Raw genomic sequence first — 21,185 nt, forward strand, 5'->3', positions numbered from 1 at the left:
TATCCCTTACCTCTTTAGTCGTCCATGGCTGGCTTTTTTTGGCAAATAGAGCTCTTGCCCCTCAGAGGTATAAACTGGTTCTGTATCATATTAAATTATTTTTTAAACATCTCCCACTGATCTTTTGTCATTTTACCCATTAACAGATTTGCCCAGTTTATTGTGGACAGTCTCTGCCTCATCCCGTTGAAGTCGGCGTTACCTAAACCTAGAATCTTTAGCAGCAGTTTTGCATTTTTCCCTTTCAAATGCTACGTTGAACTCAATCATGTTATGATCGCTATTGGGTAAATGTTCACGCAGTTAGGCCGTTAACTAAATCTGGTACATTTATCATGATGAGGGAGGGTCTGCTGATGACAAGGAAACAGGAGGGGCCCAACACATGCCTGTACCAAAGTGTTCAGCAGCAGCTTATTGAACAGTTGAACAATCCCTGCTCTCCTGCATTATCAGTCATGTCCAACAAATGTCCCAGTGGTTCCATCCAAAAATAGCATCTGTCAAAAGACTAAAATTGATATTCGTGTTAACTAACATTGCAGAATGATCAACTACTTCAGGAACACTCTGCACATAAAGATTTCAAATAGCATCATGCTTTTCCTGTTTCAAGAAAGGACTACAAACTATTGCTCACTCCAGTGTGAGTCTTGTGTGCCTGTCTTAAGTCTCTCTTTCCTTTACTACTGCTCCCCTAATGGCTGCAATGTGCGACAAAGAAGGCTGTTATGGATCATTCAAGGTCTCATGAGTTGCCTCTGAGCAGTGATCTTTAGAAGTTTGGGTCTTGAGGGCCCAGCTACAGACTGTAACAAATTGGTGTCTGCCATGGTAATCTGCTCCAGCTTACTTTATGGCACGAGGGTGCCAGGGGGTCACCAGTATCCAGAGTATTATCATGACAGATGACATCATATTCCATTTCCATTATCCCTGCTACCAGGCACTAACTGCTCAACACACCTACTGATCTGTGGGAGAGCAGACATTTAGAGATCAGTGATCCAAGTGAAGCCCCTATGCATTTGGTTTCTCACTCTGTGCAAGATAGGATGAGATGGTTAAACCAAGGGCTGGCCCAGAATGCACTCGAGAGATGTTATTACTGGTGCTACAGACTCCTGAATTGGGACTGAACTGCAACGACCATTGAGATGATCACATGCTCCATGGTTGACGGCAGAATGTTGATATCGTACATAAGCATCCCACACACGTGGGTAATAGACTCCACCATTCTATCCAAAATGATTTGGAAGATCCCTGGAAGGCCATCCATTGCAGTCAGCAAACGAATGTGTAGAGAAACCTTTTTTATTTTGCATATAGCATGACCAATATTTTGCCACGGGAAGTGGTTGAGGCAGTCCATTTCTTATTTTAAGGAAAATTTAGATAAAAATTTAAAGCACAGGAAGATACAGAGCTTTGGGTAGAAAGACAGTGGGATTAGTCTTGGATTGCTTTCGCAAAGAGCCAACACTGTCACAATGAGCTGAATGATCACCTTTTGTGCTGTAAATTACTATGGTTCTATTGGAGAGATAGTGCATGGTTCTCCCAATTTTCCACTGTGACCTCGTCAGATACCTTAGGGAAATGGCGTAATTGGCTGCTGTTACCATTTAAACCCTTTCTCTGGCAGTTCTGACGATTTTCTCCTGAAGTTACGATGGGAGATCGGAAGAACTGTTGCGGAAATTCCAAGCGTATATGTTTCATTCCGACCAACAAGTATTATTGATACTGTTTAATACAACATTTATTGCAGAATTGTCTGCAATAATCAAAGTATAAATATATTGCAAAGAAATAGAAAGAATTTCACATTCACAATTTGCTGATAACTGGAGATTGTAAATTCCTGAGCCCTTCCACCATACTGTTACCATAAAATGATAGTGTGTGGAAGGACCAGAAATCAGGCCAGGACCTGGATTTGTGACTTTCTGTGGAATTTTGTTAGGCCCTGCGTCTTTGTCTTCTGAAAACAAGGACATCATATTAGAGGAGGTGTGGCTAACGCAACAGGACACCCTAGCTGTGATTTTCTTCATCCCCAGTCAGGCAATCTGTCGATGAAAACAGGCCTGCCAGCCGATGGAACTAAAGCCTAATTGAGGTGTAGGCCTTGGAAGGTGCTCTCGACCCCCAAAAATGTGGAAATTTTAAAAAGCATTTCTCAACCCTGTTATTAGGAGGGCTGATGGTCTATTCTACATTTTTGCAGAGGGGCCCTACCCAACCCCCTTGCTCCTGACCACCCCCCACCAGAGCAGGCACCTTCCACCAGGATTCCTGGTCTTCTTAGACTGGTGAGCACCTGAGATGCTTCATTCTGATACAGGCACCTTCCAGGAATATGTAAAGTAGGGAACCTCTGCCTGACACTGCATACTCTGGAGGGGTCATCAGTGGAGGTTCCCTAGGGGCTTATCCCTGCACTTGAGCTGGAATATCATGCTCTTTGGATTTTTGGAGCCCTGATATATTTAAGCAATAAAATTAAAGTGAATTATTTATATATCAAATCAAATTATTCTTTAAATTAATATGATTTTCTTTCAAAGCATGTATTTGGTATGTGATAATACTTTTGTGCACATAGAAAAGCTTCAGCATTAATCAGAGATGAGCAGGACCAAACAGAAAATGAAGTAATCAGCATCAAGCAGCCAAATAAACCAGTTTTCCTACCTGAAGAAACTGTTTCTAGGGAGTATGGGCTAGTGATCAATGGAGAATCACTGGTAAGAAACCTTTGCATACATACCATCTTTAAACTGAGTAATTTTTCCTTTTGTTTATTTGTAGAGTGGGATTTGAATCGGATTATTAAGAAACTTGGCAGAATTCCCATGGTGCTGCTCATGTTAACTCAGAGAATACGATAAGTTGGAAATCCGCCAGTTGTCTGGTGGGAATGCCCTAGAAGGGCCAGAATTTAGACTCAGACCTGGTGTGCCGCTTGGAGTCACTGCCCTCTGCCTAAATCCCTCATATGCCGTTGACAAGGTCTGCGGCATATAAGGGGGCAGGACCAATGGCAGAGTCTCCAAACATCCTCAAACTCTCAATTGATGGGGCAAGACCAGCGGCCGCCAGTAATAGGCTGCCAGATATTGGAGGTTCTGAATAGGATTGTGGCCTGGAACCAGCAGTCCCCTTGTACCTAGGTACTTGTATAAGACTCTGGCCTTTCTAACATGGTGAGCCTGAGAGCAGTGGTCTTAATTTGACATTAGGGTGGCACCGCTATTAGATGGGACTTTAAGGGGACATACCAGTTTACATACACCTTCAGTTTAGCATTAAAAAAATACAATGGGATATATTTAAACTCCCTCCACTTGGCAGAAACAGAGCAGCAGCATAGTTTAAAATGAAGTTGATAGCCTTATTACTTTGTTCACCCTCATCTGCCACCTAGATGTATCTATAGTGGTGTGGGCATTCACTGTTGCCATAAAAAACAGGGGACCTCCTGACCCTGTAAAATCCACCAGAGATCCTCATCAGGTCAATCTTAATACGTATACAGGATGTTGCCCACACCCCATAGAATTTCTGGGACAATGTTCTGTAAATACAAGAATATTATAACACATAGTGGGGGAAGTTTTAATTATCAAGCACCCTCCTAGCACTACAAAAATAATTTTAGCACCTACCGGGACCTGTTCTGCTATTCTCGCAGGTTTTACTGAATGGAACCTCCACAGCAGACACTCCATCCAATAGACAGTTAAAACAGCATCAGGGTCCTATGTACGATATAGGATACCGATTTGCAAGGATTAATAATTAATTTGGGCACCACGGCTGCCCAGAGGATGGCTACGGGCAATATGGCAGATAAGGAGACTATCGGAGTGCTGAAGCAACGGTTCCACCGCCTTGACCGCTCGGGAGGAGCCCTCCAGTACTCGCCTGAGCAGGTGTCCTAGTCGTCGGCGGCTGCTGCATGCTGCACAACCTCACCATCATGAGAGCACGGCCATTGCCACCAAGCATAGCCGCACTACCCCAGGAGGACAAGGAGGAGGAGGAGCAGGAGCAGCAACAACAGCGATGGAGGAGGCAGCGAGTCCATCACGATTCTGAACGGGAGGTCCACAACTGTCTCATCAGAGTTCGGTTCCAGTGAATTACATCCCACTTCCTGATTTCTCTGGATGTTCCCATGATCACATCCATTTTCCCTTCATTCCAAAGCCCCAAAATGAGAGACAACAGCAAAGAATAAACATTCCAATCCATTTTCATATCGCACCAACAAACACTTACATAATGTATTTACCAATCACCCTTGAGCATTTCCTTAGATCTCCTCTTTACTTTAAGTAATCTAGTGCTCCTCCGCAGTGTGTCCCCTGTGGCTGCAGCATGGTTGGTGGAAGGCTGCTGCATGTTATGGCCAGAGACTTCAGATGGCCTTGCAGGACACCAGCTGTGGGCTTGAAAGGCCCAGCTGTAGGCTGCACCACCTCAGGCTGGGCGGCGGCAGTCTGGCCTAGCTGCGTGACGGCCAGCGACAAATGCAATGGCGGAGTGGCAGTGGTAGGCTCAGGAATGCCATCATCCTGACAGAGGACAGCAGGTTTCTGCTTCACTGACCCAGTGCCACTCCCCTGGGGTATCACCTCAGCATTCCCATCAATCTGCTGGAGCACAGTTTGGTGGGTTGCTGTGAGCTGTCTGAGATTGGATGCCAGCAGTCATTGGTTGCATGACAACAATCAGACCATGCATGGCATCAAGCTGAGACTGCATGAGAGTAGTCTGAGCTTCAATGCCATCAACCATTGTCTGCATTACAGAACTCAGATATTGAGTTGCTTCCGCCGCCTGTGCTGCAATGGAAGCTGCCATGTCACCCATGACACACGTCATGAGGTCTGGGTCCGCACAATCTCTCTGGGAGTCCACCATTGTCTGCAAACTGGAAACGATGGGCTCCATGGTGTGCACAGAGCTCTCTGCAGTGCTGGAGGTGGACTCCTCCACGCTCCGTACCACTGCCGAGAGGCTCTCGGGCACCCTTGCCATTGCACCTATGATATCAGAGTGCATGGCCATCACCCTTTGTGTGAATGCCTCCTTATTGTGGTCCTCATCAGAGTCCTGTGGAGCAGAACTCACACGTGAACTCGCCCTCTGGGGAGATGGCTCCTGAGGTTCCCTTTTTCCTTGGCCTTGCTGCAGCCCACTAGGCTCTGGTGCATCATCCAGTGCAGACCCTTCTACTAGCCTAACCTCTAAGGAACACATTGTGCCAGTATCTGAGCTGGTGCCTGCAGGTGAGAAAAGCAACGACACAGTGCTCGGCTCCTCCTCCACCTGCTCTTCCTCCTCTTCCTCTCCCTCCAGAATGTCTTGGGGAGGCTCAGGTACAGGAGGGACATCTTCTGTCTGGTTATCTGAAAGCATAAATGGCACAAGACCCGTATTAAGGTGAGGGCAGTGGGGCAGGAATAGAGCAAGGAATGTAGACAGTATCAGGAACTGGAAAGTGATAAAGCCTTCTGGTGTTGGGGGGGGGGGATGTGGTCTGAGAGAAGGAGAGGGGTTGGAAAGTGATAAAGCAAACTGGTGTGGACAGCAGGGGGGCAGGCGGTGGAGTGGTATGAGAAAAGGAGAGGGGAGATAGAAATCATTGTTGCCCCCAGTAGGGTCGGCATCTCCGCCGGCGACCACCACCTGTGGGCCAATGAGCCCCAGCACTCGCTCCTCAAGGGCAGAGAGGGGCCGCAGTTCAGGTTCCCTAACTCTAGTCCTCTGCTGCTCCCGTCTGTTATGTGCCATCTTGGCCTGCAAAAGAAAGGAACTTGCGTGAGTAAGAGTCGAGCTATGTATATGGAAGATATGCCTGCCGTGGTTCAATAGCTGTGAGTGTAGGCACGGCGTGAGATAAGGATGTGAGTGTGAATATCTACAGATGCTTAGTGGTTGAGTGGTGTGGAAGTGGTGGTTTGCATAGTGTGCACGGACAGAGGTTGAGAGGCTGGTATGGAGGAGGTGTGGAAGCTTGTATTCACCTTCACCATCCGACATAGGTCGTTGAATTATTTGCAGCACTGGGTGAGGCTTCTCTGCACCACAGTGCTGGCCGGCACCTCCCGGGCCACCTCTTGCCACAAGGCATGGAAAACCTGCGGTACTGGCCTCCTTAACGATGCAGAAAACAGGACTTCCCTCCTGGTCTTGAGTGCCCCACCAATGCCTCCAGAGCCACATCATTGAATCATATAACCCTCTCCTTTGAAGGGCGATTACCAGCAACCATTACACAAGCTTCCTCAGCTCCAGAGGTGAGTGACTGAAGTTCAGCAATGCTGAAAATGAGCAACAGCAGGTTCAAATTACCTCCCATTTAAGAGCCAGATCAAGCTGGCGTCAGGGATTGAAGGCTGAATGGAACACACCTGAAAGTGGCTGTGAATAGTGCCCCTGTAGCACCATGCTGAGGCCATTAGCACCTCATTTACTGAATTCATTTGCATTATTTACATCATGCACATATGTGAGACAATGAATTTCTAATAAATTCTAATTAAATGAGATTGATTTGGTAATGTGTATTCTACTCAAATACAGGCATATGCTTTAGAAGAAGACATGGAAATAGAATTCCTAAAAACAGCTTCGCTTTGTAAAGCTGTTATCTGTTGCCGTGTAACACCCCTTCAAAAAGCTCAGGTGGTAGAACTGGTGAAAAAGTACAAGCAAGTAATAACGCTGGCAATTGGAGATGGTGCAAATGATGTAAGCATGATCAAAGGTAAGTGAGAAATAACACTGATTTGAGTGTTAGGATTTTCTTCCAAAAATCCAACTAGATAACTTGACATCACTATGAAAATTCTAATTACCGAAACAAAAATGTTTATTATCATAAAATTGTTTATCATTTATTACATGCTAAATAAAATGGCTACTTGGCTTCTTTTGAATAATGGTGGGGAAGAGGATGGCAAAGATAAGAAATATTAGTGTAAGTTTTACAATACTGCTCTCAGGGCATTGCCTTGCTAAGTAGAGGCACAGATTGGAGAATTGGGTACAGAGTCCTTTCATTGTGCATTTAATGAAATGTTTTCGGTTCAGAAATGCCCTGTGCTTGCGACATATTAGCTCTTGGATCTCCTGGTCATTCTCATCAAACCAGTCCTGGTGTTTCCTGGTTGTGTGACCGTGCGTCTCTTCACAGGCACTGGTTATGGTGGCCTAGAGGGCAGACCAAGCACTGTGGGCATTCTGTGTCTCGGCATCATCAAGGATCGCCAGGTTAGCAGTGAGGCGCTGGCTGTGTAGGGCTCTGACAGTTGGGTCTTTGAGTGCCCCGGCATTGACTTTTTTGCGGCACTGCTTCTGCTGCCGTCGCTACTTTGGGGCAATGTTGATGTTGATGCTGGAACGGATTAGGCGGTGGTCCGTCCAACCGTCGTCAGCTCCTGTCATGGCACGGATGATGCGCACATCCATGCGATCCCTGGCTCGAACGATGACCGAGTCGAGCAGGTGCCAGTGTTTGGAGCGAGGGTATTGCCACGATGCACAGCACCAACCCTTGTACATGACCTTCTTTGACCTTACAAAGGCCTTTGACACTGTCAACTGCGAGAGACTGTGGAGCGTCCTCCTCCATTTCGGCTGCCCCCAAAAGTTTGTCACCATCCTCCGCCTGCTCCACGATGACATGCAAGCCGTGATCCTGACCAACGGGATCCATCACAGACCCAATCCACGTTCGGACCGGGGTCAAGCAGGGCTGCGTCATCGCCCCAATCCTCATCTCGATCTTCCTCGGTGAAATGCCCCACCTCACACTCAACAAGCTCCCCACTGGAGTGGAACTAAACTACGGAACCAGTGGAAACCTGTTCAACCTTCGACGTCTCCAGGCCAGATCCAAGACCGCCCCAACCTCTGTCGTCGAACTACAATATGTGGACGACGCTTGCGTCTCTGCACGTTCAGAGACTGAACTTCAAGTCATAGTCAACATCTTCAATGAGGCATACGAAAGGCCTTACAGTAAACATCCGTAAGACAAAGGTCCTCCACCAACCTGACCCCGCCACACAGCACTGCCCCCAAGTCATCAAGATCCATGGCGTGGCCCTGGACAACGTGGACCACTTTCCATACCTCGGGAACCTATTATCAGCAAGGGCAGACATCGACGACGAGATTCAACACCGCCTCCAGTGCATCAGCGCAGCCTTCGGCCGCTTGAAGAAAAGAGTGCTCTAAGATCAGGCCCCCAAATCTGCCACCAAGCTCTTGGTCTACAGGGTTGTAGTGATGCCTGCCCTCCTGTATGGCCCAGAGACGTGGACCATATACAGTAGACACCTCAAATCGCTGGAGAAATACCATCAACGATGTTTCTGCAAGATGCTGCAAATCCCCTGGGAGGACAGACGCACCAACGTTAGCGTCCTCAATCAGGCCAACATCCCCAGCATCGAAGCACTGACCACACTCAACCTGCTCTGTTGGGCGGACCACATTGTTCGCATACCTGACACGAGACTCCCAAAGCAAGCGCTCTACTCTGAACTCCTACACGGCAAGCGAGCCCAAGGTGGGCAGAGGAAACATTTCAAGGACATCCTCAAAGCCTCCTTGATAACATGCAACATCCCCACCGACACCTGGGAGTCCCTGGCCAAAGACCGCCCCAAGTGGAGGAGGTGCATCCGGGAGGGCGCTGAGCGCCTCGAAACTCGTCGCCGAAAGCATGCAGAAAACAGGCGCAGGCAGCGTGCAGCAAACCAGTCCTATCCACCCTTTCCTTCAACCACTGTCTGTCCCACTTGTGACAGAGACTGTAGTTCCCATATTGGACTGTTCAGTCGCCTAAGAACTCACTTTTAGAGTGGAAGAAAGTCTTCCTCGATTTCGAGGGGCTGCCGATGATGATGATAATGAAAAGTAATGACTGCAAACTTTCGCATCAAAGATCATAATTTTTACCCAGAACATGTTAGAATTCCTGAAGTAGAATGTGAGAGTCAAAGGCAGGGAAATAACTGGCCTGTGGACATCTGTAAAGTTTTCTATTTCATCATAGGTCATGCCTCAATTCCTTAGGGATAAAAAGTCGATTAGACCCAAAAACGGGCACGGAGATTGAGATGCACGATTGGCCCATTGAAAGTAATTCAGGCAGCATGTGTTCTAGCTCTATTTAAAACTAACCTCCGCTTTTACAGGTGGTCTGCACCTCATAAAGGTGAGGTGCATTCTGCATTCAGAAGCTTATAAAGTGCTTATAAAGGCAACTGTGACTCAGTAATGGCTCAGCAGGGCAGAGAAAGGGCACCAAGGTTCTCAAATGCAGCCCTAGAGGCCTTAGTATCGAGGGTAGAAAGGATGAGACAGGTCTTCTACCCACAAGGGAGCCTGGCTGCTCTCCTGACACATGGTCAGAAGGCAGTGGGAGCATCTAGCCGAAGCAGTCACTGCCAACAGTCTTGCCCCGAGGACCTGGATCCAGTGCCGAAAGAAGTTCACTGATCTCACATGAGTACTCAAGGTCAGTGAATGCATCGCCAAAAGCCGACTACCACTAGAAACAGAGAAAATAGGTGCAGGAATAGGCCATTCGGCCCTTCGAGCCTGCACCACCATCACTAAGATCATGGCTGATTGATCATCACCTCAGTACCCCTTTCCTGCTTTCTCTCCATACCCTTGATCCCTTTAGCCGTAAGGGCCATATCTAACTCCCTCTTGAATATATCCAACAAACTGGCATCAACAACTCTCTAGCAATAGAGAATTCCACAGGTTAACAACTCTCTGAGTGAAGATGTTTCTCCTAGATGGCTTACCCCTTATCCTTAGACTGTATCCCCTGGTTCTGGACTTCCCCAACATCAGGAACATTTATCCTGCATCTAACCTGTCCAGTCCCGTCAGTGTTTTATAGGTTTCTATGAGATCCCCTCTCATTCTTCTAAACTCCAGTGAATACAGGCCAGTCAATCCAGTCTCTTCTCATATGTCAGTCCTGCCATCCCGGGAATCAGTCTGGTGAACCTTCGCTGCACTCCCTCAATAGCAAGAACGTCCTTCCTCAGATTAGGAGACCAAAACTGAACACAATATTCCAGGTGAAGCCTCACCAAGGCAGCAAGACCTCCCTGCTCCTATACTCAAATCCCCTAGCTATGAAGGTCAACATGCCATTTGCCTTCTTCATCGCCTGCTGTACCTGCATGCCAACTTTCAATGACTGATGCACCACTAACTTCACACATTGCTCAATGCAACCCCATCATTCACCTACCAACAATCTCTGTCAATCACAATTCAAACCTTACATTCATAGCTTCACCTCACCTTCACACACTTACCTGTGGTGTAAGCCTCACACCCACATCTCACACCTTGCACCCTCTGCCAGCTATTCAACCATGACAGGCACATAACACCTTGCACCACACTCACTGACACACTTCCCTATCTCTTGCAGGGCAAGGTAGCTCATAGCCGCAGGCAGGAGCAGCTAACTGGCAGGGACGGGCAAGCCTGCATATCCTGACCCAGCTGGAGGAGACCGTGCTCGACATTATTGGAGGGGCCATCACTGAGGCCGTGATGATTGGCGAGGCTGAGACCATTGAAGATAATGGTTTTCTCATACCTAATCCTCCTTCTCACATCCCTCGTCCCCCTCATCTCACAATCTCTTCTCATTTACAAGCTTCTGATGGTGTAAGCATGTACATCTTGCTAGCCCCCTCCCCTCCCTTCACCACAACCCTACCCTTGTGCCTATCTCCATTCAGTTACCCAAGAACTCCAAGCTTCCCAGCCAGTGTAGGAAAAGCAAGAGAGTGATGGAGAAGAAGAGACACCATCACTTGATCTCATACTTGTAGTCACCAGCTCAGAAACTGGCATTGTGCGTACTTTAGAAGTAGAATAGAGGTGGCATCTGCACATGGTGAGTCACCGGGCATGAGTGGCCTGCAGCCAGGGTAAGAGAAAAAAGTAGCGCGGGTGCCAGCTCCCCAGAGGGGGAGGTCAAGCAGGAGTTCTGCTGCAGACGAGTCAGATGAGGACTTCGATGGGGCGGCCTGCAGAAGAAACGTAATGGACATACACACATGTCTCAGCTTTCATTGCAGAACAAGTGGAAACGACCCAATTTTTGAGTGCTGCAATGGAAACTCGGACTTCTGTCCAGCAAGCTCAGCTTGCTAGCACGCAAGCTCAGACTGCTGCCATCGTTGCTGCGTTTACCATTGTGGAAAGGGGCTTGCAGGTTGTCGCAGCAGTCCAGCAATCTGTCCTCCAACAGATTACTAGGACTGCTGAGGCAGGGAGTGGCAGTGGCTCTGTGGAACATGAACCTCTCTCAGGATAACACCACTCATACTTCCATCACTGCCACTCCACCAGTGTCCTTGCTGTTGCCTGTCAGCCAGCCCAAACTGCTGCTGCTCATGCCAAGGTGGTGCAGTCTACAGCTAGGCCTTCTCGGCCCAGAACTGCTCAGGGTCATCCTGCAAGACCATCTGCAGTCTCCCCCACTGAAAGTCAACAGCCTTCCACTAGCTATGCTGCAGCCACTGGGGGTAGCACTTTGTAGGAGCACTAGGACAAGCAGAGACACACGGAAGACGGAAGACACAGAAGGGAATGCACAAGGGTGATTAATTGACTTTGCTGTGTAATATTGCTATATTGCTCTCCTCATTCTTCCTACTTAATACTTCTCCGTGTTAAATTCCTCCTCAATGTTTGTTCCTCCACAAAGTTTTGTGTCATCTGCAAACTTTGAAATTATGCCCGATATAAGAACATAAGAACCTAAGAAATAGGAGCAGGAGTAGGCCATACAGACCCTCGAGCCTGCTCTGCCATTCAATAAGATCATGGCAGACCTGATCATGGACTCAGCTCCACTTACCTGCCCGCACCCCATAACTCCTTATCGTTTAAGAAGCTGTCTATTTCTGTCTTAAATTTATTTCTGTCCCAGCTTCCACAGCTCTCTGAGGCAGCGAATTCCACAGATTCACAACCCTCTGAGAGAAGAAATTTCTCCTCATCACAGTTCTAAATGGGCGACCCCTTATTCTAAGATCATGCCCTCTAGTTCTAATCTCCCCCACCAGTGGAAACATCCTCTCTGCATCAACCATGTCAAGTCCCCTCATAATCTTATACGTTTCGATAAGATCACCTCTCATTCTGCTGAATTCCAATGAGTAGAGGCCCAACCTACTCAACCTTTCTTCATAAGTCAACCCCCTCATCCCCGGAATCAACCAAGTGAATCTTCTCTGAACTGCCTCCAAAGCAAGAATATCCTTTCGTAAATATGGAAACCAAAACTGCACGCAGTATTCCAGGTGTGGCCTCACCAATACCCTGTACAGCTGTAACAAGACTTCCTCGCTTTTATACTCCATCCCCTTTTCAATAAAGGCCAAGATTCCATTGGCCTTCCTGATCACTTGCTGTACCTGCATACTATCCTGTGTTTCATGCACAAGTACCCCCAGGTCCCGCTGTACTGCAGCACTTTGCAATCTTTTTCCATTTAAATAATAACTTGCTCTTTGATTTTTTTCTGCCAAAGTGCATGACCTCACACTTTCCAACATTATACTCCAGCTGCCAAATTTTTGCCCACTCACCGAGCCTATCTATGTCATTTTGCAGATTTTTTGTGTCCTCCTCACACATTGCTTTCCCACCCATCTTTGTATCATCAGCAAACATGGCTACATTACACTCAGTCCCTTCTTCCAAGTCGTTAATATAGATTGTAAATAGTTGGGGTCCGAGCACTGATCACTGCGGCACCCCACTAGGTACTGTTTCATGCTTTTTGTCTGCCTACTTTTTTGAATAGTGGCGTTACATTTACAGTTTTCCAATCTGCTGGGACCTCCCCAGAATCCAGGGAATTTTGGTAAATTACAACCAATGCATCCACAATCCCTGCCGCTATATCTCTTAAGACCCTAGGATGCAAGCCATCAGGTCCAGGGGATTTATCTGCCTTTCGTCCCATTATCTTACTGAGTACCACCTCCTTAGTGATTGTGATTGTTACATTCCTCCCCCCCACCTATAGCCCCTTGACTATCCACTGTTGGAATATCATTAGTGTCCTCTACCGTAAAAACTGATACAAAATACTCGTTTACAGTTTCTGCCATCTCCATGTTCCCAATTACTAATTCCCCGGTCATGTCCTCTAAGGGACCAACATTTACTTCAGCCACTTTTTTTCTTTTCATATACCTATAGAAACTCTTGCTATCTGTTTTTATATTTTGTGCTAGTTTACTTTCATATACCCAAGTCCAGGCCATTAATATATATCCAAACGAGCAGAGGTTCTAATACTTACTCCTGGGGAACACCACTGTATACTTACCTTCAGTCTGAAAAACAACCGTTCACCACTATTTTCTGCTTTCAGACCATTAGCCAAATTCATATTCACACTGCCACTGACCCTTTAATCTCATGGGTTTTAATTTTGCTACAAGTCTGTTATTAAATGCCTTTTGATAATCCATGTACACATCAGCTGCACTACCCTCATCAACCCTCCCCATTACTTATCAAAGAACTTAAGCAAGTTAGTCAAACACAATTTTCCTTCAACATATCCATGCTGACTTTCATTTATTAGCCCATACTTTTCCATGTGCCAATTAATTTTGCCCCAGATTATTGGGCTCAAAATTGGCCAGGAGTTGCTCCATTTGTTTTTGGAGCAACTTGATTTTTCTGGAGTATCTTAAAAATCCCCATTCTGCACATTCAATTTCCGCCAGTATAAGTGAGTTAGTTAGGATTTTTTTTAATTTAGTTTTTTTTTTCAAAAGCCACCTACGCCCGTTTTGGCTATTTAGACCACTTTGGACAGCTAATAGTTGCTCCAAACTAACTTTGGCCAACTTATGTGGTCACTTGTGGCCGCACAGAAAACCCTTGCGTTGATTTAAAAAAATCAGCGCAGGTAGGTACATCCGAGACCATTCGATCAGAGATAGGGGCGGGAAGGGAAGTGGAAAAGACCTTGCAAAGCACTAAACAAAGCACAATAACATTCAAGAAGCATAAAAATATTCAAGAAGAAATAAAAAATAAAACTAAGTCCTACCTTCCTATCAAAACTTAGCCCGGGAAGTCAGCGAGCCGGCCGGTGCGGGAGGCCACTCGGCCAGGGATAGATGCGGGGGGACGGGGAGAGCACAGGCCACCGACATCCAAGCAGAAAATGACTTCTAAGATAAACTGCCAACCTGCCGAAGGAGATATGGAACCTCTACTTCCACTGGGTATTTCACTGACTCTCTGAGTGACTCCCTCTCTGACTGACTCTCTCTCTCTCTGATTCTCTCTCTCTCTGATTCTCTCTCTCTCTCTCTCTCTCTCTCTCTCTCTGACTATTCCAGCGAACGTAGTTCTAGCCCGGTGCACGTCGTGAGGCCACTTGGCCTGGGATAGGGTTGGCAGCACGCACACAGAGGCTGGGGCAGGAGGTACTGCGCATGTGCGAAACCTCCAGTGGGCATGCGGAGAGCTGTCGGCACTGTTTTTCGCGCAGGGCCCTAGCTCTGCCCCCTAATCGACAGACCACGATGCGCCAAGCCACAGGAGAGGCCAGAGAGTGGCCAGAATCTAGAGACATCTTTTCAGCACCATTTTCAGCCCACAAAGTCGGTGCATCTCTGGTGAGTGCCCCGAAAAAAACAGTGGGCCAATTTTGAGCCCTAAGTCTCTATAAATTTTTCCACCACTGACGTTGGCTGACTGGTCTGTAATTGCTGGGTTTATCCCTCTACTCTTTTTTGAACAGGAGTGTAACATTTGTAATCTTCCAGTCCTCTAGCACCACCACTAAGGAGCATTGGAAGATTGTAGCCAGAGTCTCTGCAATTTCCACCCTTACTTCCCTCAGTAACCTAGGATGCATCCCATCTGGACCGGGTGATTTTTCTGCTTTGAGTACTGCCAATCTTTGAAGTACCACCTCTTTATCCATTTTTATGCTATCCAAGTTTGGGAAATGGAAAGCCTGTCTTGTGTACATTTGATTCAGGCTCCAATCGGCTAGTAGAAGATTGGAGACGCAGTACAGCGGTGCGGAGAAGCTGGTTTGGCATTGCTCTCCCAAAACTTGGATCTAGAACCGAGAACTGAGATCTTTGAATGTCAGCAATATGTTAGTGCAACACAGTGGAGGGCAGTGCTTGGGGAACAAGAAAAATCACTGGTAAAGCCTACGATTTAGGTGGCCAAGATTTCCGGGAATAAACAAAAGTATCCCATGAAATGCTGCCCGTCTCCAATCGCACATCAAGTTCCACTTGCTTATCACCCCTGTCCTTGCTGACAGTCCTCAACTGCCTCAAATTTGAAGTTCTCATCCATATGTTTAAGCCCTCTAGACTTGCTTCTCCCTATCTTAGTAGACTCTTCAAGCTCTCCAACCAGGGAGGCAGTTTAAAAAATGGTAATGGAGAAAATAATGGGAGTTAAGATAAACAAATCTCCACGACCCAATGGATTCCACCCCAGGCTATTAAACGAAATAGGTGAGGAAATTGCAGATGCAAATACAAAATACTCATAATTTTCCATAGCTCTTTACTTTCAAGATTTGCGCCTTTGGATTAAAAATTTTGCAAATAAGAACATAAGAACATTCCATTTCTTAAGAGGGGAGGGTGAGAGAAACCAGGTAAGTACATTGCATGTCAGTTTAACTTCAGTTATGAGGAGGTTATTGGAATCTATCATCAGAGACAGAGGGGACAAAATTGGCTATCGCCCCGGTTGGGGGCGGTAACCTCTCTGGGGCTGGATATTCTGCGCCTAGCGCAGAAGTCCTGTTCCGGATGCGAAATTCAGGTTACTGTCCCTCACAGGAAGTGGAGCACAATGTCGCACGCTCCACTTCCTCTTGGGGCGGGATTGGTGGTGCTACTTGGGTACCTCATGGAGCGCTACGCGGCCTCTCCACGTAGCACTGACGCATTTAAACTCCCCTCCTCTTCTGTTAAAGGGGAGGGACTCTGCGAGCTCTGCAGGCTCTTTGATGGCCTCCACTGGGCCACCAGGGATGCTACGATCGCAGCCCGGATCCCCCGAAACCATCGGCCAACGATTGTTGAGTCGGGGAAGAAATAAAAATGGCAACACACCGACCCTTTATGTTTTGCCCCGTGATAGATGTGCGGCCCGGTTCACAACCAGCGAGGCCCGCAGTGGCCTCATGGGGTGCTGCCCAATTTCCACCACGGGGCAGAAAGGGGCCACTGCAGTGCAAAAAAGAGTCGTTGCTCACATTGATTATGTAATCGCTGGAGGCGCAGTGGGCCAGGGCGCTACCGGCGGGGCGTGGCGCTACTGCATTCGCACCTCTGCTAACTCCTGCAAAATTTCACAGGTAGCGCACCTCCTTCCGGACAAAAGCGTTTTGCGCCCCCGGAGGCATTAACGGAAGGCGCACAACAGGGGAATTTCGGTCCCAGAATGACTGAGCACTTGGACAAGTATAAGCTGATCAAAGAGAGTCAGCGTATAGATTTCCAGAAAGCACTTGATAAGGTTCTGGATAAGAGCTATTAACAAAAATGAGGGTGCATGGAATTGGAGATAATCTAGTGGCGTGGGTTGGCAATTGTTTGGGAAATAGGAGACAATTTCTGATTGGCAGTGTGTGACAGGTGGTGTTCCCAAGGATCAGTTTTGGGGCCTCAGCTTTTCATGGAATGAATTTTTACAAAGTAAGTTGTGAATATGGGAGCATGAAGTCACAAAGGGACATAGACAGACTAAGTAAATGGGTAAAACTTTGGTTCCGAGAAAGATAAATTCGAATATTTTGGTAAGAGAAAGAGAGCTGTTGAAAAGCAAAGGGATTTGGATGACCAAGTAGACAAATCACTAAAAGCTTGTGCATAGGTACAAAAAGGTTCATGGAATAAGAAATAGGAGCAGGAGAAGGCCATACGGAATGTTGGCCTTCATGATCAAACCCCATCTGGAGCATTGCGTAATTTCTGCGCACCAAACCTTAGGACATTGGCTTTGGAAGGGGTTCAGTGCAGATTCACGAGAATTATATCAAGGTTTAAAGGGTTAACTTGTGAGGAGAGATTGCATAAACATGGTTTTGTATTACCTTGAGTTTAGACGGTTGAGAGATATTCTAATTGAGGTCTTTAAAATGATAATTCGAGAGGATAGATACAGAAACACAGAAACATAGAAAATAGGTGCAGGAGTAGGCCATTCGACCCTTCGAGCCTGCACCGCCATTGAGTGAGTTCATGGCTGAACATGCAACTTCAGTACCCCATTCCTGCTTTCTCGCCATACCCCTTGATCCCCCGAGTAGTAAGGACTACATCTAACTCCTTTTTGAATATATTTAGTGAATTGGCCTCAACAACTTTCTGTGGTAGAGAATTCCACAGGTTCACCACTCTCTGGGTGAAGAAGTTTCTCCTCATCTCGATCCTAAATGGCTTACCCCTTATCCTTAGACTGTGACCCCTGGTTCTGGACTTCCCCAACATTGGGAACATTCTTCCTGCATCTAACCTGTCTAAACTCGTCAGAATTTTAAACGTTTCTATGAGATCCCCTCTCATTCTTCTGAGCTCCAGTGAATACAAGCCTAGTTGATCCAGTCTTTCTTGATATGTCAGTCCTGCCATCCCAGGAATCAGTCTGGTGAACCTTCGCTGCACTCCCTCAATAGCAAGAATGTCCTTCCTCAAGTTAAGAGACCAAAACTGTACACAATACTCCAGGTGTGGCCTCACCAAGGCCCTGTACAACTGTAGTAACACCTCCCTGCCCCTGTACTCAAATCTCCTCGCTATGAAGACCAACATGCCATTTGCTTTCTTAACCGCCTGCTGTACCTGCATGCCAACCTTCAATGACTGATGTACCATGACACCCAGGTCTCATTGCACCTCCCCTTTTCCTAATCTGTCACCATTCAGATAATAGTCTGTCTCTCTGTTTTTACCACCAAAGTGGATAACCTCACATTTATCCACATTATACTTCATCTGCCATGCATTTGCCCACTCACCTAACCTATCCAAGTCACTCTGCAGCCTCATAGCATCCTCCTTGCAGCTCACACTGCCACCCAACTTAGTGTCATCCGCAAATTTGGAGATACTACATTTAATCCCCTTGTCCAAATCATTAATGTACAGTGTAAACAGCTGGGGCCCCAGCACAGAACCTTGCGGTACCCCACTAGTCACTGCCTGCCATTCTGAAAAGTCCCCATTTACTCCTACTCTTTGCTTCCTGTCTGACAACCAGTTCTCAATCCATGTCAGCACACTACCCCCAATCCCATGTGCTTTAACTTTGCACAATAATCTCTTGTGTGGGAACTTGTCGAAAGCCTTCTGAAAGTACAAATACACCACATCAACTGGTTCTCCCTTGTCCACTCTACTGGAAACATCCTCAAAAAATTCCAGAAGATTTGTCAAGCATGATTTCCCTTTCACAAATCCATGCTGACTTGGACCTATCATGTCAGCTCTTTCCAAATGCGCTGCTATGACATCCTTAATAATTGATTCCATCATTTTACCCACTACCAATGTCAGGCTGACCGGTCGATAATTACCTGTTTTCTCTCTCCCTCCTTTTTTAACAAGTGGGGTTACATTGGCTACCCTCCACTCCATAGGAACTGATCCAGAGTCTGTGGAATGTTGGAAAATGACTGTCAATGCATCCACTATTTCCAAGGCCACCTCCTTAAGTACTCTGGGATGCAGACCATCAGGTCCTGGGGATTTATCGGCCTTCAATCCCATCAATTTCCCCAACACAATTTCCCGACTAATAAGGATTTCCCTCAGTTCCTCCTTCTTACTAGACCCTCTGACCCCTTTTATATCCGGAAGGTTGTTTGTGTCCTCCTTAGTGAATATCGAACCAAAGTACTTGTTCAATTGGTCTGCCATTTCTTTGTTCCCCGTAATGACTTCCCCTGATTCTGACTGCATGGGACCTACATTTGTCTTTACTGACCTTTTTCTCTTTACATATCTATAGAAGCTTTTGCAGTCCGTCTTCATGTTCCCTGCAAGCTTCCTCTCTTACGATATTTTCCCTGCCCTAATCAAACCCTTTGTCCTCCTCTGCTGAGTTTGAAATTTCTCCCAGTTCCCCGGTTCGCTGCAATTTCTGGCCACTTTGTATGCCACTTCCTTGGCTTTAATACTATCCCTGATTTCCCTTGATAGCCACGTTTGAGCCACCTTCCCTTTTTTATTTTTACGCCAGACAGGGATGTATAATTGTTGTAGTTCATCCATGCAGTCTCTAAATGTCTGCCATTGCCCATCCACTATCAACCCCTTAAGTATCATTCGCTAATCTATCCTAGCCAATTCACTCATACCTTCTAAGTTACCCTTCTTTAAGTTCTGGACCATGGTCTCTGAATTAACTGTTTCATTCTCCATCCTAATGTAGAATTCCACCATATTATGGTCACTCTTCCCCAAGGGGCCTCGCACAACGAGATTGCTAATTAATCCTCTCTCATTACACAACACCCAATCTAAGACTCCTCTGGTGGGGAAATCCAGAACAAGCTGCATCATAAAATTAGATCCATGCCATTTAGGAGTGAAATCTAGAAACACTTTTTCTGGCAATGGGTAGTGGAAATCTAGAATTCTGTCCCCCAAAAGGTAGGGATGTTGGTTCATTTGAAATTTTCCTGCGACTTCCAGACTGTTTGGTCAGGAAATCGGCCTGCGGCATGCTAATGAAGCTCAACCATTAAAATCATCTGGGCCTCCGCGCTGCCACTGCCGATGGAACCAACCACTCGCTCGGCTGCTTTCCCACCTGGGATGTAAAATCAACTCGATAAACTAACAGAAACTTGGTACTAACTGGACAGAAATTGGCTCATGCCATGTTTATTTTACAGCACCAGAAGTTTGCCACCTGCCATATTGGTAAAGACTCTTCCATTGGCATCCAGGGCACCTGCCTGAAATGGAAGTTAGGCCTTTTGCTCCAAGAGAAGCGCCAAGCTCCCCTGAATGTGGCAGTGTGAGGTTTGGACAATTTTAACTCTGAGCCTCATCTGCAAGCCCTCGGATAACTGACCACCTGAAACAGGGAAGCGACAGCTGGCTGGCGCGCTAGAATATAATTTTGGGTGACTGGAGACTATTGGTCAGGACTGAAGGAACGGTCCAAAGCACTCAGTGAGTCGTTGTGAGGGGGTTTCGGCAGCATCTCGATTCAGGAAGCTGTGAGCCTGGGGCAGGGTAGGCCTGAACTTTCGTTGTGGGGCCTGGAAAAACACTCCTGCGTGGAAAGTAAATTAACGGAACATTAGTCATTGCAGAGATTTTGATTCATGATCCTCTGGTTGGTTTATTCACTCTTCTCCCATTCTAGCTTCAACATTGTTCTATAGGCTGATTTAAAGATGTAAAAGTAAGTTTAAATAATATTTAATTCATATATTCCTACAGCTGCTCACATTGGTGTGGGTATAAGTGGCGAGGAAGGAACACAGGCTATCCTTTCAAGTGATTTCTCCTTTGCTCAGTTTCGTTATCTCCAGCGTCTATTGTTAGTCCATGGAAGATGGTCGTATCTGCGCATGTGCAGATTTCTCCGATACTTTTTCTATAAAAATTTTGCCTTCACACTTGTTCACTTTTGGTATGGATTCTTCTGTGGATTCTCAGCACAGGTAAGAATGCTCCAAAAAGTTATTTTTCCTCATTCATTCAACTCATATACAAATTGGAATTGATATTAATCCATAGAGTGAGGGGATAACTCAAGTGGAATACTACTCTTTTAAGAAAGTTGTGCCCTAAATTGAACAGGCATACCAGTAGAAAGCAGCATTGATGATAAATGAAAAAACTGTAGTTTAGGTCATTGACTAGCGAGTCTAATTTTTCTGATTTGGTGTATGTGGAGAGGCGCAAGAAGAGCACCAGTCCGCCTCATAGTGCACTGACCCAATGGGGTTCATTTTAACCCCCCAAAACTTGTGGTTTTATGTCGATTGGGATATTAAAATGTAAAAAATCTCAAACCCGAACCCAAACTGCTGCAAACCTGCCCACTTCCGGTTTTAACAGTGGCAGGACAGGGGTCGGATG

At 46.5% G+C, this 21,185-nt stretch overlaps 1 protein-coding gene across 3 annotated transcripts in view; it reads left to right on the forward strand.

Moving 5' to 3' along the window:
- Positions 1-21,185, forward strand: part of atp8b5b (ATPase phospholipid transporting 8B5b) — a 506,562-nt gene that overhangs the window by 435,309 nt on the left and 50,068 nt on the right. For all 3 annotated transcript variants that reach the window (XR_011588690.1, XM_070868497.1, XM_070868507.1), the window contains exons 22-24: positions 2,612-2,753; positions 6,601-6,784; positions 20,541-20,764. Coding sequence is in view for 2 of the 3 variants with exons in the window: in XM_070868497.1 (XP_070724598.1) it covers positions 2,612-2,753; positions 6,601-6,784; positions 20,541-20,764 (550 nt within the window). In the remaining variant the exon portion in view is untranslated. The remainder of the gene's footprint in view (positions 1-2,611; positions 2,754-6,600; positions 6,785-20,540; positions 20,765-21,185) is intronic.

Source organism: Pristiophorus japonicus, chromosome 2 (genome assembly GCF_044704955.1).
Source record: "Pristiophorus japonicus isolate sPriJap1 chromosome 2, sPriJap1.hap1, whole genome shotgun sequence".
In the NCBI taxonomy this organism is placed as follows: domain Eukaryota; kingdom Metazoa; phylum Chordata; class Chondrichthyes; family Pristiophoridae; genus Pristiophorus; species Pristiophorus japonicus.